Source organism: Somniosus microcephalus, chromosome 28 (genome assembly GCF_052327205.1).
Source record: "Somniosus microcephalus isolate GS21.2 chromosome 28, FLI_Smic_1.0, whole genome shotgun sequence".
Classification (NCBI taxonomy): domain Eukaryota; kingdom Metazoa; phylum Chordata; class Chondrichthyes; order Squaliformes; family Somniosidae; genus Somniosus; species Somniosus microcephalus.
The window spans coordinates 4659370-4676038 of record NC_141014.1 but is presented as its reverse complement, the minus strand read 5'-3'; the positions used below and the strand labels follow the sequence as shown (position 1 = coordinate 4676038).

The 16669-nt window shown below is 56.4% G+C and overlaps 1 protein-coding gene across 4 annotated transcripts in view; it reads left to right on the top strand.

Moving 5' to 3' along the window:
• tab1 (TGF-beta activated kinase 1/MAP3K7 binding protein 1) overlaps positions 1–15115 on the top strand; it is a 34326-nt gene extending 19211 nt beyond the window's left edge. For 2 of the 4 annotated variants that reach the window (XM_085969419.1, XM_085969416.1), the window contains exons 6-12: positions 1181–1297; positions 5639–5750; positions 7314–7458; positions 7623–7845; positions 11313–11475; positions 12182–14332; positions 14377–15115. In XM_085969419.1, the coding sequence (XP_085825545.1) occupies positions 1181–1297; positions 5639–5750; positions 7314–7458; positions 7623–7845; positions 11313–11475; positions 12182–12401 (980 nt within the window). In that variant the 3' untranslated portion in view covers positions 12402–14332; positions 14377–15115. Of the gene's footprint in view, positions 1–1180; positions 1298–5638; positions 5751–7313; positions 7459–7622; positions 7846–11312; positions 11476–12181 lie in introns of all 4 variants that reach the window. The other 2 variants (XM_085969418.1, XM_085969417.1) reach the window with 2 other exon arrangements.
• Positions 15116–16669: the final 1554 nt, after the last annotated feature.

Genomic DNA, 16669 nt, shown 5'->3' with positions numbered 1-16669 from the left:
ATTCCCAGCATTGCCCATCACTCCAGCCCCGCTAGCCCAGAGCTCCGATCACTCCCAGCATTGCCCATCACTCCAGCCCCGCTAGCCCAGAGCTCCCCTCACTCCCAGCATTACTGATCACTCCAGCCCCGCTAGCCCAGAGCTCCGATCACTCCCAGCATTGCCGATCACTCCAGCCCCGCTAGCCCAGAGCTCCGATCACTCCCAGCATTACTGATCACTCCAGCCCCGCCAGCCCAGAGCTCCGATCACTCCCAGCATTGCCGATCACTCCAGCCCCGCTAGCCCAGAGCTCCGATCACTCCCAGCATTGCCCATCACTCCAGCCCCGCTAGCCCAGAGCTCCGATCACTCCCAGCATTGCTGATCACTCCAGCCCCGCTAGCCCAGAGCTCCCCTCACTCCCAGCATTGCTCATCACTCCAGCCCCGCTAGCCCAGAGCTCCCCTCACTCCCAGCATTACTGATCACTCCAGCCCCGCCAGCCCAGAGCTCCGATCACTCCCAGCATTGCCGATCACTCCAGCCCCGCTAGCCCAGAGCTCCGATCACTCCCAGCATTGCCCATCACTCCAGCCCCACTAGCCCAGAGCTCCGATCACTCCCAGAACCACCGCTGCCTGTCACTCCAGATCCTCCCCCCACCCCCCAGTATTTAAACGTTATGATGCTCTCCGAGAGGCTACTGTACGCAGCAGCGAGGCAGCGAGAGTTCTGCCTCCTATCAGGTAGGGCCCTTGGGGCTGGTACCTCCTGTAACCAGGGGGAGTGAGCCTTGTTTGTCGTCTCTATGATGGGGTGGAGCACAGCTTGTTTGCTGCCTCTCTTGGGAACCTGTGCCACATGTGCTGGTCTTCCTGGGCTCAGCACTGCCAGTACTGTTGAACTGTGTAAGTGGCCTGCTCTGTACCGGGTGTGGGTTCAGGAGGCAGCGTTCTACAAATCGCTGTGTGCCGCACCATTCCGCCCCACCAGAAGGCCAGCTGTGTTCCGTGCCCCCCCCCCCCCCCCCGGGTACCCTGCCCGCTCCGCCGGCAGACCGTGCCCCCTGGCGCCCTCCGAGGGCCCCCTACCCGTCTCTCCTCCCCCCCCCCCCCCCCCCCCAAAGCTGGGATCCAGTGCCAAGTGTTGAAGCGATGTGATGTGCGGGTTGTGACTGCTGCCCTGTTGCTGTTGGCAGGCACCAGCCGGGCATTGCTGTGTAAATCCACCGCGGACGGGCAGCTCCAGGTGACTCAGGTCAGCATCGACCACACGACGGACAACGAGGACGAGCTCTTCCGCCTGTCGCAGCTGGGTGAGTGACAGTGGCCTGGCCCAGGCCTCCGGTGAGTGACGGTGGCCTGGCCCAGGCCTCCGGTGAGTGACGGTGGCCTGGCCCAGGCCTCCGGTGAGTGACGGTGGCCTGGCCCAGGCCTCCTCCGGTGAGTGACGGTGGCCTGGCCCAGGCCTCCTCCGGTGAGTGACGGTGGCCTGGCCCAGGCCTCCGGTGAGTGACGGTGGCCTGGCCCAGGCCTCCTCCGGTGAGTGACGGTGGCCTGGCCCAGGCCTCCGGTGAGTGACGGTGGCCTGGCCCAGGCCTCCTCCGGTGAGTGACGGTGGCCTGGCCCAGGCCTCCGGTGAGTGACGGTGGCCTGGCCCAGGCCTCCGGTGAGTGGATGTCCAGTGAACACGTGGGGCTCAGACTCTCGTACAGGGGCCGGGGGTGGGGGCAGCTCTGCCGAATGGTCTCGTAAAGGGACGTGTCCCAGGGACTTAACCCATCTGTAGGTCTGCTTTATAACCCGGCGGCTGGTGTCTGCTGCAATTCAAGGTGGCGGGGACCATCTTTTTATAATTCTCTGGTTGAATCTGCGGCATGAGGAAGCCCTTCATGGCGTGAGGCGGCTTTGAGTGGGTGCACATTCTCTGATCAACGCTCGGGCTCTTGTCTTGACTCCGGGACTGTAAATAAAGTCCTGCTAAAGCCAGCAGGAGGAAAGGGGTGTCGGTGCCTCGCTCAGCCCTCGGCTCATGGAGGCTGCAGATGTTTCTGACTGGGCTGGAATCTTTCCCTTTGAAGTTTCTCTCTTTGAGCAGTAGTATAATGTAAATTGCAGTCAAAATAAAGCCTTACCACATGTTTTGAACCACCAAAACTATACAACCTAACACTCTTTATGAAACACAAAAGCTTCCTTAAATCTTCCATTTCTTCGGGGGCACAATCGTCAATTAAAATGAAGCTACAGTATATTTAACAACTATATTCACGCTCTCGTAACTCCCAGTGCTGGAGACTCACTGGTCAGTGTGACTCTGTCCCAGTGCTGGAGACTCACTGGTCAGTGTGACCCTGTCCCAGTGCTGGAGACTCACTGGTCAGTGTGACTGTCCCAGTGCTGGAGACTCACTGGTCAGTGTGACTCTGTCCCAGTGCTGGAGACTCACTGGTCAGTGTGACTCTGTCCCAGTGCTGGAGACTCACTGGTCAGTGTGACTCTGTCCCAGTGCTGGAGACTCACTGGCCAGTGTGACCCTGTCCCAGTGCTGGAGACTCACTGGTCAGTGTGACTCTGTCCCAGTGCTGGAGACTCACTGGTCAGTGTGTGACCCTGTCCCAGTGCTGGAGACTCACTGGTCAGTGTGACTCTGTCCCAGTGCTGGAGACTCACTGGTCAGTGTGTGACCCTGTCCCAGTGCTGGAGACTCACTGGTCAGTGTGACCCTGTCCCAGTGCTGGAGACTCACTGGTCAGTGTGACTCTGTCCCAGTGCTGGAGACTCACTGGTCAGTGTGTGACCCTGTCCCAGTGCTGGAGACTCACTGGTCAGTGTGACTCTGTCCCAGTGCTGGAGACTCACTGGTCAGTGTGTGACCCTGTCCCAGTGCTGGAGACTCACTGGTCAGTGTGACTCTGTCCCAGTGCTGGAGACTCACTGGTCAGCGTGTGACTCTGTCCCAGTGCTGGAGACTCACTGGTCAGTGTGACCCTGTCCCAGTGCTGGAGACTCACTGGTCAGTGTGACCCTGTCCCAGTGCTGGAGACTCATTGGTCAGTGTGACTCTGTCCCAGTGCTGGAGACTCACTGGTCAGTGTGACCCTGTCCCAGTGCTGGAGACTCACTGGTCAGTGTGACTCTGTCCCAGTGCTGGAGACTCATTGGTCAGTGTGACTCTGTCCCAGTGCGGGAGACTCACTGGTCAGTGTGACTCTGTCCCAGTGCTGGAGACTCACTGGTCAGTGTGACCCTGTCCCAGTGCTGGAGACTCACTGGTCAGTGTGACTCTGTCCCAGTGCTGGAGACTCATTGGTCAGTGTGACTCTGTCCCAGTGCTGGAGACTCACTGGTCAGTGTGACTCTGTCCCAGTGCTGGAGACTCACTGGTCAGTGTGACCCTGTCCCAGCGCTGGAGACTCACTGGTCAGTGTGACTCTGTCCCAGTGCTGGAGACTCACTGGTCAGTGTGACTCTGTCCCAGCGCTGGAGACTCACTGGTCAGTGTGACTCTGTCCCAGTGCTGGAGACTCACTGGTCAGTGTGACTCTGTCCCAGTGCTGGAGACTCACTGGTCAGTGTGACTCTGTCCCAGTGCTGGAGACTCACTGGTCAGTGTGACCCTGTCCCAGTGCTGGAGACTCACTGGTCAGTGTGACTCTGTCCCAGTGCTGGAGACTCACTGGTCAGTGTGACTCTGTCCCAGTGCTGGAGACTCACTGGTCAGTGTGACTCTGTCCCAGTGCTGGAGACTCACTGGTCAGCGTGTGACTCTGTCCCAGTGCTGGAGACTCACTGGTCAGTGTGACCCTGTCCCAGTGCTGGAGACTCACTGGTCAGTGTGACCCTGTCCCAGTGCTGGAGACTCATTGGTCAGTGTGACTCTGTCCCAGTGCTGGAGACTCACTGGTCAGTGTGACCCTGTCCCAGTGCTGGAGACTCACTGGTCAGTGTGACTCTGTCCCAGTGCTGGAGACTCATTGGTCAGTGTGACTCTGTCCCAGTGCGGGAGACTCACTGGTCAGTGTGACTCTGTCCCAGTGCTGGAGACTCACTGGTCAGTGTGACCCTGTCCCAGTGCTGGAGACTCACTGGTCAGTGTGTGACTCTGTCCCAGTGCTGGAGACTCACTGGTCAGTGTGACTCTGTCCCAGTGCTGGAGACTCACTGGTCAGTGTGACTCTGTCCCAGTGCTGGAGACTCACTGGTCAGTGTGACTCTGTCCCAGTGCTGGAGACTCACTGGTCAGTGTGACTCTGTCCCAGTGCTGGAGACTCACTGGTCAGTGTGACTCTGTCCCAGTGCTGGAGACTCATTGGTCAGTGTGACTCTGTCCCAGTGCTGGAGACTCACTGGTCAGTGTGACTCTGTCCCAGTGCTGGAGACTCACTGGTCAGTGTGACCCTGTCCCAGCGCTGGAGACTCACTGGTCAGTGTGACTCTGTCCCAGTGCTGGAGACTCACTGGTCAGTGTGACTCTGTCCCAGTGCTGGAGACTCACTGGTCAGTGTGACTCTGTCCCAGTGCTGGAGACTCACTGGTCAGTGTGACTCTGTCCCAGTGCTGGAGACTCACTGGTCAGTGTGACTCTGTCCCAGTGCTGGAGACTCACTGGTCAGTGTGACCCTGTCCCAGTGCTGGAGACTCACTGGTCAGTGTGACTCTGTCCCAGTGCTGGAGACTCACTGGTCAGTGTGACTCTGTCCCAGTGCTGGAGACTCACTGGTCAGTGTGACTCTGTCCCAGTGCTGGAGACTCACTGGTCAGTGTGACTCTGTCCCAGTGCTGGAGACTCACTGGTCAGTGTGACCCTGTCCCAGTGCTGGAGACTCACTGGTCAGTGTGACTCTGTCCCAGTGCTGGAGACTCACTGGTCAGTGTGACTCTGTCCCAGTGCTGGAGACTCACTGGTCAGTGTGACTCTGTCCCAGTGCTGGAGACTCACTGGTCAGTGTGACCCTGTCCCAGTGCTGGAGACTCACTGGTCAGTGTGACTCTGTCCCAGTGCTGGAGACTCACTGGTCAGTGTGACTCTGTCCCAGTGCTGGAGACTCACTGGTCAGTGTGACCCTGTCCCAGTGCTGGAGACTCACTGGTCAGTGTGACCCTGTCCCAGTGCTGGAGACTCACTGGTCAGTGTGACTCTGTCCCAGTGCTGGAGACTCACTGGTCAGTGTGACTCTGTCCCAGTGCTGGAGACTCACTGGTCAGTGTGACTCTGTCCCAGTGCTGGAGACTCACTGGTCAGTGTGACCCTGTCCCAGTGCTGGAGACTCACTGGTCAGTGTGACTCTGTCCCAGTGCTGGAGACTCACTGGTCAGTGTGACTCTGTCCCAGTGCTGGAGACTCACTGGTCAGTGTGACCCTGTCCCAGTGCTGGAGACTCACTGGTCAGTGTGACTCTGTCCCAGTGCTGGAGACTCACTGGTCAGTGTGACTCTGTCCCAGTGCTGGAGACTCACTGGTCAGTGTGACTCTGTCCCAGTGCTGGAGACTCACTGGTCAGTGTGACTCTGTCCCAGTGCTGGAGACTCACTGGTCAGTGTGACTCTGTCCCAGTGCTGGAGACTCACTGGTCAGTGTGACCCTGTCCCAGTGCTGGAGACTCACTGGTCAGTGTGATAGATGTTTGATTTGTTGCCTTGTGCTTTTCCACTAGGTCTAGATGCAGCAAAAATAAAACAAATTGGGGTTATTGGAGGTCACGACAGCAGTCGCAGGATTGGTGATTACAGAATGAAATATTGTTTCAGCGATGTGGAAATGCTGAGGTAAGGAAGCACTATTTTTATGGCAGTCTTGGATTTAGCAGATCATGAGAGCCTTGCCCAGCCTCGATTATTCCAACGCTTTCCTGGCCAGCCACCCACCGTGACCTTCAACCCATCCTGTAAACTGGGCTTCCCGTGCCCTAACTCGCACCGAGTCCTGTTCACCCATCAGCCTGTGCTCGCTGACCTACGTCGGCAACTCCTTGCTTTTACAATTCTCATGCTTGTTTTCCAATCCCTCCATGGCCTCACCCCTCCATCTCTGTAACCTCACCAGCCCACAACACCTTAAATGTAGTGAAACCTCACAAGGCGCTTCACAGGTGTACCCAGTACTGACCCCGCTGTTCCTGGTGTACCCGGTACTGACCGTGTTGTTCCTGGTGTACCCAGTACTGACCCCGCTGTTCCTGGTGTACCCGGTACTGACCGTGCTGTTCCTGGTGTACCCAGTACTGACCCCGCTGTTCCTGGTGTACCCGGTACTGACTGCTGTTCCTGGTGTACCCAGTACTGACCGTGTTGTTCCTGGTGTACCCGGTACTGACCGTGTTGTTCCTGGTGTACCCGGTACTGACTGTGCTGTTCCTGGTGTACCCAGTACTGACCGTGTTGTTCCTGGTGTACCCGGTACTGACCCCGCTGTTCCTGGTGTACCCGGTACTGACCGTGCTGTTCCTGGTGTACCCAGTACTGACCGTGCTGTTCCTGGTGTACCCGGTATTGACCGTGCTGTTCCTGGTGTACCCGGTACTGACCCCGCTGTTCCTGGTGTACCCGGTACTGACTGTGCTGTTCCTGGTGTACCCAGTACTGACCGTGTTGTTCCTGGTGTACCCAGTACTGACCGTGTTGTTCCTGGTGTACCCGGTACTGACCCCGCTGTTCCTGGTGTACCCGGTACTGACCCCGCTGTTCCTGGTGTACCCGGTACTGACCGTGCTGTTCCTGGTGTACCCGGTACTGACCGTGCTGTTCCTGGTGTACCCGGTACTGACCGTGCTGTTCCTGGTGTACCCGGTACTGACCGTGCTGTTCCTGGTGTACCCGGCACTGACCCCGCTGTTCCTGGTGTACCCAGTGCTGACCGTGCTGTTCCTGGTGTACCCGGTACTGACCCCGCTGTTCCTGGTGTACCCAGTACTGACCGTGTTGTTCCTGGTGTACCTGGTACTGACCGTGCTGTTCCTGGTGTATCCAGTACTGACCGTGCTGTTCCTGGTATACCCGGTACTGACTGTACTGTTCCTGGTGTACCCGGTCCTGACCCCGCTGTTCCTGGTGTACCCGGTACTGACCGTACTGTTCCTGGTGTACCCGGTCCTGACCCCGCTGTTCCTGGTGTACCCGGTACTGACCGTGCTGTTCCTGGTGTACCCGGTACTGACCCCGCTGTTCCTGGTGTACCTGGTCCTGACCCCGCTGTTCCTGGTGTACCCGGTCCTGACCCCGCTGTTCCTGGTGCACCCAGTCCTGACCCCGCTGTTCCTGGTGAACCCAGTCCCAGTACTGACTGTGTTGTGATTACCGATACAATAATCTGAGTTCTATTTCTCTTTCAAGTGCTTCCAAAACGAAGCCGATCATTGCAGAGCCGGAGATTCACGGGGGACAGTCACTGGATGGGGTGACGGGGTTCCTGGTGCTGATGACAGATGGATTGTACAAGGCCCTGGAGGCTGCTCATGGTCCAGGACAAGCCAACCAGGTGAGGAGGCGGTGTGGACTGAACACCGGGGGCGGGGGTGTCTGAACACTGGGGTGGGCGGGGTCTGTACACTGTGCGGTGGGGGGGGTGTGACTTCCTCGCTCACTGACTCCCTGGGGTGAGTATTGTGTCTGCTGACGTGCGGTCGCTGTCTCCCTCTGCAGGAGATTGCCGCTATGGTAGCGACGGAGTTTGCCCTGCAGACCACACTGGACGCTGTGGCCCAGGCTGTGGTCGACCGTGTTCGACGGATACATCGTGACACCTTCGTCAGTGGAGGTGAAAGGTCAAAGTTTTGCGACAAACATGAAGACATGACCCTACTAGTACGAAACTTCAACTACCCTCTGGGGGAGATGAGCCAAACATCCGCCAGCCCGACCCAAGGTAGGTGAGACCTTGAACTCCCCCAGTATTGGCTGAGCAACGTCTGCATTATCCCGGCCAGTCGCTGACCCCGATCCTGTGAGTCGGCACATACAGAAGAGGAACCGCAGGGTTTCGGGTGATTGTGATTTAATTCTGTCCCTTCAGCTGCCCGGTGATTTGGAGGGCTGCCAGTTTTGGGCCTGGGCCACTGCTGGCACTCGCTGTGTTACTGGGGGGCTGTGCCACTTCTGGTATACCCGAGGTTGGCATGGATGGTAGTGCTGGCACCATCTTCAGCTGCTGTCCTCGTGGGCCCCAATTACAGTCTCACTGAGGTTTAACTAAATTGTATTCTGACACTCTAGCTGCCGGAGTTATAGAGGCCCAGTGTTAATGTCCTTGGCCAGTTCCGATATCGCTGGGTGAACGGGGGTTATAGAGGCCCAGTGTTAATGTCCTTGGTCAGTTCCGATATCGCTGGGTGAACAGGGGTTATAGAGGCTCAGTGTTAATGTCCTTGGTCAGTTCCAATATCGCTGGGTGAACAGGGGTTATAGAGGCTCAGTGTTCATGTCCTTGGTCAGTTCCGATATCGCTGGGTGAACAGGGGTTATAGAGGCCCAGTGTTAATGACCTTGGTCAGTCCCGATATCGCTGGGTGAACAGGGGTTATAGAGGCTCAGTGTTAATGTCCTTGGCCAGTTCCGATATCGCTGGGTGAACGGGGGTTATAGAGGCTCAGTGTTAATTTCCTTGGTCAGGTCCGATATCGCTGGGTGAACAGGGGTTATAGAGGCTCAGTGTTAATGTCCTTGGTCAGTTCCGATATCGCTGGGTGAACAGGGGTTATAGAGGCCCAGCGTTAATGACCTTGGTCAGTTCCGATATCGCTGGGTGAACAGGGGTTATAGAGGCTCAGTGTTAATGTCCTTGGTCAGTTCCGATATCGCTGGGTGAACAGGGGTTATAGAGGCTCAGTGTTGATGTCCTTGGTCAGTTCCAATATCGCTGGGTGAACAGGGGTTATAGAGGCCCAGTGTTAATGTCCTTGGTCAGTCCCGATATCGCTGGGTGAACAGGGGTTATAGAGGCCCGGTGTTAATGTCCTTGGTCAGTTCCGATATCGCTGGGTGAACAGGGGTTATAGAGGCTCAGTGTTAATGTCCTTGGTCAGTTCCAATATCGCTGGGTGAACAGGGGTTATAGAGGCCCAGTGTTAATGTCCTTGGTCAGTCCCGATATCGCTGGGTGAAGAGGGGTTATAGAGGCTCAGTGTTAATGTCCTTGGTCAGTTCCAATATCGCTGGGTGAACAGGGGTTATAGAGGCCCGGTGTTAATGACCTTGGTCAGTCCCGATATCGCTGGGTGAACAGGGGTTATAGAGGCCCAGTGTTAATGTCCTTGGTCAGTCCCGATATCGCTGGGTGAACAGGGGTTATAGAGGCCTGGTGTTAATGACCTTGGTCAGTTCTGATGCCAGTGGCTGGGTGAACAGGGGTTATAGAGGCTCAGTGTTAATGTCCTTGGTCAGTTCCGATATCGCTGGGTGAACAGGGGTTATAGAGGCCTGGTGTTAATGACCTTGGTCAGTTCTGATGCCAGTGGCTGGGTGAACAGGGGTTATAGAGGCTCAGTGTTAATGTCCTTGGTCAGTTCCGATATCGCTGGGTGAACAGGGGTTATAGAGGCCCGGTGTTAATGACCTTGGTCAGTTCCGATATCGCTGGGTGAACAGGGGTTATAGAAGCCCAGTGTTAATGTCCTTGGTCAGTTCCGATATCGCTGGGTGAACAGGGGTTATAGAGGCCCAGTGTTAATGACCTTGCCCAGTTCCGATGCCACTGGCTGGATCACTTCCCCCTGTACGGGGAATATCAACTGATACCTGTTGCCACTGGTTTCAGGAACTGCCAGTCTGATCCCACAAAGTTGTTTGACTTCCAGTGTACATGCGATCAAGGAATGATTAAATCTGAAGATGCTGACACTTGCTGGTCTGCATTCCACAGGTGCTGCCCCTCCTCCAGACCCCCAAGTCGCCGTTTTCATGTTTGAGACTGGACTGAGTGTGTCTGCAGGCTATTCACCTGTGGGGGCATCATACCCCAGCCTGATTTGTCCTCACCTTATAGCCCCATGAGCTGAGTCCCTGGATGATCAGCTGCCTCACCAATGGCTGATTTCCCCCCTCCTGAGCTGGGGGTGGGGGAGAGGAGACCTGGTGCTGCCTCAGTGGAGAGCAATACTCAACGTGGATACAGCGTAGCACAGGGACCTGAAGTGGGACCGCTTGCTCTGTGGCGCAGCTGCATGTTGCCTTTCAATGCCAAGTGTTAGGAGCCCATCGTGACAAGACAAATAAGATGTAAACAAAATAACAACAGTAAGTGCTGGAAACACTCAGCAGGTCAGGCAGCATCGGGGAGAGAGAAGCCGAGTCAACGTTTCGGGTCGAACCCTTCGTCAGAACTGGAAAAGGTTCGAGAGGAGAGATTTTGGAGCGGGGCAGGGAGGAAAGAACAAAGGGAAGGTCTGTGATAGGATGGAGGGCAGGAGAGATTGAGAGACAAAAGGGATGATGGTGCGAGGCAAAAGGAGAGGTAATGGGACTAATTAAGAAACAAAAGATGGCCCTAGATGAGGTGTGGATGATGATGGCAGCAACATTAACAGCTACCATGTGAGGAAGTAAGAGAAAAACAAGAAATACAGGGGCCAATTAATAGACTGAAATTGTTGAACTCGATGTTGAGTCCGGGTGGCTGTAAAGTGCCCGATCGAAAGATGAGGTGCTGTTCCTCGAGCTTACGCTGAGCTTCACTGGAACAGTGAGAGAGGCCGAGGGCGGAGCGGTCAGAGTGGGAGTGGAGCGGAGAATTAAAGTGACAGGCGACCGGAAGCTCGGGGTCACCCTTACAGACTGAACGGAGATGTTCATACCAGTGCTTCCAGTATGTCTTCCTTTTTCCTCAGGATTCCCCTCTACCGTGGTTGACATGGTCCTTGACCGTGTCCGTTTTATTTCCCGCACTTCTGCTCTCACCCCTTCCCCTCCCTCCCGGAACCACGCTAGGGTTCCCCTTCTCACCTTTCACCCCACCAGCCTCCACATTCAACGGATCATCCTCCACCATTTCTGCCACCACCAGCGTGATCCCACCACCAAACATATCTTCCCCTCACCTCCCCCTTCAGCATTCCGAAGGGACCGCTGTCTCCGCGACACCCTGGTCCACTCCTCAATCACCCCCTCCCCTTCGCCCGGCACCTTCCCATGCAAGCGCAGGAGATGCAACACCTGTTCTTATACCTCCTCCCTTCCCACCGTCCAGGGCCCCAAACACCCCTTCCAGGTGAAACAGCGATTTCCTTATACTTCTTTCAATCTAGTATACTGTATTCGCTGCTCACGATGCGGTCTCCTCTACATTGGGGAGACCAAGTGTTTATCTCGGTTACATCAGTCTTGACCGCTGTGTTCCAGGGGGTCGAATCTACCCAGTCTCTGTTCCTTACACCAGCACGCAAGGAACACTGGGAAAAACCAGCGTCACGCTCTCCCTGGTGATGCCATCCCAGAATCAGATGATGAATGGTAACCATAGCAACTCAACAGGGGATGAGACCACACCGACGCTCACCAACAGGTAGGTGGCGAGAGTGCAGGAGGGTGATGGGCCTGAGGGAGGCAGTGGGATCCCTCGGTGTTTGAGTGGAGTGATGGGGGTTACATTAACTCACCGTCTGCTTCGATCCCTGTTATACACGACCACCGGACGTCCCAAAGCACTTTACAGACGATGAAGTACTTTTGAAGTGTTGTCGCTGTTGTAATGTAGGTGATTGTAATGTTATAGGGTCCACACCCCATTCCCCCTCGTATCTGGGCAGCTCATCCATTCCTGGTGCCTACATACACATCTCCTGCCCAGGTGGTGCATCTGACAGGTGTTCCTGCCCTGGGTGGGGTATCTCTCTGGCGGGGGCGGGGGGGTTGGGTCAGGTGAGTCGGTGGGTGGTGGGGGCGTCAGTTTTCCTCAAATGGACCAGCGGTGACATAAGGAAACATTATTTTACACAGCGAGTTATGATCTGGAATGCACTGCCTGCGGGAGTGGTGGGAATACTTTCAAAAGGGGGAGATGGGTAAATACTTGAAGGGGAGAAATTTGCAGGGCCATGGGGAAAGAGAGGGACTAATTGGAGAGCTCCACCGAAGAGCCGGCACAGGCACGATGGGCCAAATGGCTCCGTCTGTGCTGCACCATTCAATGATTAACGGTTCTATTAGAAGTGTAGGGATGTGACTAACCCTGCAAAACACACGCTGTTAATCTTCTGGTTTCTTTCCAGTCAAAGTCCGACAGCGACGCTGCAGTCGACCAACACTCACACACACAGCAGCAGCTCCAGCTCGGGTGATGGGCACGGCCACCTGTTCCACCGCCACCGGCTCCCTCAAACCCTCCAGCCCGACCAGGATGGCCGAGTCGAGCCCTACGTCGACTTCTTGGAGTTCTACCGACTCTGGACAGTGGACCACTGTGAACAGACCGTGGCCGGAGTGCAGTAGAAGATCGGGCAGCACCCTCTCTGACCCTGGCCGGAGTCCAGTACAAGATCGGGCAGCACCCCCTCTGACCCTGGCCGGAGTCCAGTACAAGATCGGGCAGCACCCCCTCTGACCCTGGCCGGAGTCCAGTACAAGATCGGGCAGCACCCCCTCTGACCCTGGCCGGAGTCCAGTACAAGATCGGGCAGCACCCCCTCTGACCCTGGCCGGAGTCCAGTAGAAGATCGGGCAGCACCCCCTCTGACCCTGGCCGGAGTCCAGTACAAGATCGGGCAGCACCCCCTCTGACCCTGGCCGGAGTCCAGTAGAAGATCGGGCAGCACCCCCTCTGACCCTGGCCGGAGTCCAGTACAAGATCGGGCAGCACCCCCTCTGACCCTGGCCGGAGTCCAGTACAAGACCGGGCAGCACCCCCTCTGACCCTGGCCGGAGTCCAGTACAAGATCGGGCAGCACCCCCTCTGACCCTGGCCGCAGGGTGAGCTGCTGGGAAACTCTGGGTCCATCGACACTCCCGCCCTCGATGTCCGCGATTCCTCAGCTCTCAGTCACAGACAGGAGCTGAATGGCAGCTAAACCCTGGGACTGTCCCGCTGTCTCTTGTATTTCACTTCTCAACAGAATCGTTACAAGCCTCAGTTAGAGGAATTCTAAGTTGGCGAACGTGAGTGATTGAATCCAACTGTCACCAGAACTGCGGAAATCACCAGGGTTTAATGTCGCTTGTGGATAGAATTTGCAATCTTTCTGTCTGCGATACCTCGGGGAGAGGAACCCGTGGTCACAGATCTCTTGGAGTGAGACTGTGTTGAATGATACCTCCCACAAGCTGGAGCCTGGGCTGCACCTGGCACTGCGTTAGCAGCCTGTGTCGGGGGAGCTCTGCCCTCTCGGCAGCTGGGACTGTCTGGGATTGTAATGGATTCAACACATCTTGTGCTGCACCCGTGACCCTGACTCCGCTCAAAAGCACTCCCCCGGCTCAGTGTGCTGGGAAGCGATACGGCCCATGAGGCCTCGTGTTCAACCCCAGTCTGTGCTGAGTTACTGAGCCACACTGACCGGCTCAATGCTGAGTTAGCCAGGGCGCGAGGGGCACTAAAACTGGCCTCAGCGCCCTGCGGAGGGAGAGGGACATGAGCCACTGGAATATGTGTGGGTCAGGATTAGACCAGATTCACCCGTGATGCCCTCCACAGCCCCCACTGTGAGCTAGTCTATCTCCCATTCATCGTGCGCCGAGGATGCTCCAGTCACAGCACCTCCAGGAGAGGTGGGAGAAAAGCGGGCTGAGAGTTTTTGACCATTTATTTCATACTTGAAACTCCTGATTAGCTCTGGGTGTGGGGGGTATTTTCTGGAGCTGAAGTCCCTGTCCAGGAATCGCCTGATCCAACCTCCCGTGGCACCACTTCTTCAGCTGAGCTCAGCTGTTGGTGGCAGGGCTCGAGTTCCAGGCCTGTTACAAACAAGCTATTCCACCGGGTCCGCCAGGCTTCCCTCGAGATCTTCACCTCGAGAGGGCATGTTACCCGTGTCTATTGTGAATAATTGCAGGATGTAATCATTCAGAATATTTACTATATTGTGCTCACCCTCAGTTTCAAGCCCATTTGTATCTTTTATGGTTTCTGCCTGTTCTCTGACCTCTTGCTGTTATAACAACAGAATATTTTTTACTCTGGTCCTTCGCCTCAGCAGTTTTCCTTTTTTTTGTCCAGGTCTGTCTCTAATCTTGTAATATGTTTCTGCAATTTTTTTGTACTCATCCCAGAGGGCCCTTTCTCCCTGCCAGGCTGGGTGGAGCCGGTCGGGTCGGTGCGGGGTCAGGTCGGTAAGGTCAGGTCGGTGCGGGATCAGACCAAGTCAGTGCAGGGTCAGGCTGGGTCGGTGCAAGGTCGGTAAGGTAAGGTCAGGTTGGTGCGGGATCAGGTCGGGTCGGTAGGGTCGGGTTGGTAAGGTCGGTGCGGGATCAGACCGAGTCGGTGCAGGGTCGGGTCAATAGGGTCGGGTCGGTGCGGGGTCAGGCAGGGTCGGGTCAGTAGGGTTGGGTTGGTGCGGGGTCAGGCCGGGTCGGTGCAAGGTCGGGTTGGTATGGCCGGGTCAGGTCGGTGCGGGGTCAGATTAGGTCTGTGCCGGTGCAGGGTCGGGTCAGTAAGGCCGGGTCAGGTCGGTGCGGGGTCAGATTAGGTCGGTGCAGGGCCGGGTCGGGTTGGTGCGGGGTCAGGTCAGGTCGATGCAGGGTCAGGTTGGTAAGGCCGGGTCAGATCGGGTCGGTAAGGCCAGGTTGGGTCAGTGCGGGTTCAGGTCGGGTCGGTGCAGGGTCAGGTGGGTCAGGCCGGTGCGGGGTCGGGTCGGTGCAGGGTCAGGTTGGTAAGGCCGGGTCAGGTCGGTGCGGGGTCAGATTGGGTCGGTAAGGTCAGATCGGGTCGGTAAGGCCAGGCCGGGTCGGTGCGGGGTCAGATTGGGTCGGTAAGGCCGGGTCGGTGCGGGGTCGGGTTGGTAAGGCCGGGTCAGGTCGGGTTCCCTGTTTTGGGTACTGTCTCGATCCTGCATGCTCAGCATTATATCTTTAAAGGTGTTCCATTTTCCCGTGTTGTTAAACATTGGATTAATTTTCGTTCCCTTCTCTGATTGACTTTCACAGGCTGTACATGCTCCTGATCTTGGGTATTTCTGACTCCCAGATCACATTAAACTTTATCATTCTGTGAATTATTTATCGACTGTTTCTTAACATGTTTCCTCTCTGAGCCAATGTGTCACCTAAATAACAACAACAACAGCTTGTATTTATATAGCACCTTTAACATAATAAAACGTCCCAAGGCCACGTAAGGAGAAATTAGGGCAGGTGACCAAAGAGGTAGGTTTTAAGGAGCATCTTAAAGGAGGAAAGAGAGGTGGAGAGGTTTAGGCAGGGAATTCCAGAGCTTAGATCCTGGGCAGCTGAAGGCACGGCCACCAATGGTGGAGCAATTATAATCAGGGATGCTCAGGAGGGCAGAATTAGAGGAGAGCAGATATCTCGGAGAGGGGAGGGGGGTTGTGAGGCTTGAGGAGATTACAGAGATAGGAAGGGGCGAGGCCGTGGAGGGATTTGAAAACAAGGATGAGAATTTAGAAGTTGAGGCGCTGCTTAACCAGGAGCCAATGTAGGCATGGATGAGGGTTTCAGCAGCGGATGAGCTGACGCAAGGGGCAGAGACGGGCGGTGGAAGTAGGCGGTCTTCGTTATGCTGCGGATATGTGGTCGGAAGCTCATTTCCGGGTCAAATGTGACACCAAGTTGCAAACAGTGTGGTTCAGCCTCAGACAGATGTTCGGGAGAGGGATGGAGTCGGTGGCTGGGAACGGAGGTTGTGGCGGGAGCGAAAACAATGGCTTTGGTTTTCCCAATATTTCATTGGAGAAAATTTCTGCTCACCCAGAAATGTATGTCGGACAAGCAGTCTGACAATTTAGAGACCGCAGAGGGGTCGAGAGAGGAGGTAGTGAGGTAGAGCTGGGTGTCGTCGGCGTACATAAGTAAACCCAGATTTGAATGGTGTGTGGTGACCGCTCACCTTTACACCAACTTCCGCCTGAGTGCAACTGACTGGGGTTTAATTCGGCCTTTGATCTGGAGCAGACAGGCCAGTCTCGTCACCATCCCAGCGTGAGCTATTGCTGGACTTCGTTTAATACTCATTGGGATGTGTGGCGAAGGCAAGGTCGCAGTTAACACCAGTCCCCAGATCGCTCAAAATGGTGCTGGGCTGAGCGGCACACTTCATGTCGTGTGGGACTGGACTCTCACGGACCAGTGCAGGTGTGGTTCTGGAGAGTCGGGGGGAGTGGTTCTGGAGAGTCGGGGGGAGTGGTTCTGGAGAGTCGGGGGGAGTGGTTCTGGGGAGTCGGGGGGAGTGGTTCTGGGGAGTCGGGGGGAGTGGTTCTGGAGAGTCGGGGGGAGTGGTTCTGGGGAGTCGGGGGGCGTGGTTCTGGAGAGTCGGGGGGCGTGGTTCTGGAGAGTCGGGGGGAGTGGTTCTGGGGAGTCGGGGGGAGTGGTTCTGGGGAGTCGGGGGGAGTGGTTCTGGGGAGTCGGGGGGAGTGGTTCTGGGGAGTCGGGGGGAGTGGTTCTGGGGAGTCGGGGGGAGTGGTTCTGGGGAGTCGGGGGGAGTGGTTCTGGGGAGTCGGGGGGAGTGGTTCTGGGGAGTCGGGGGGAGTGGTTCTGGGGAGTCGGGGGGGAGTGGTTCTGGAGTCGGGGGGAGTGGTTCTGGGGAGTCGGGG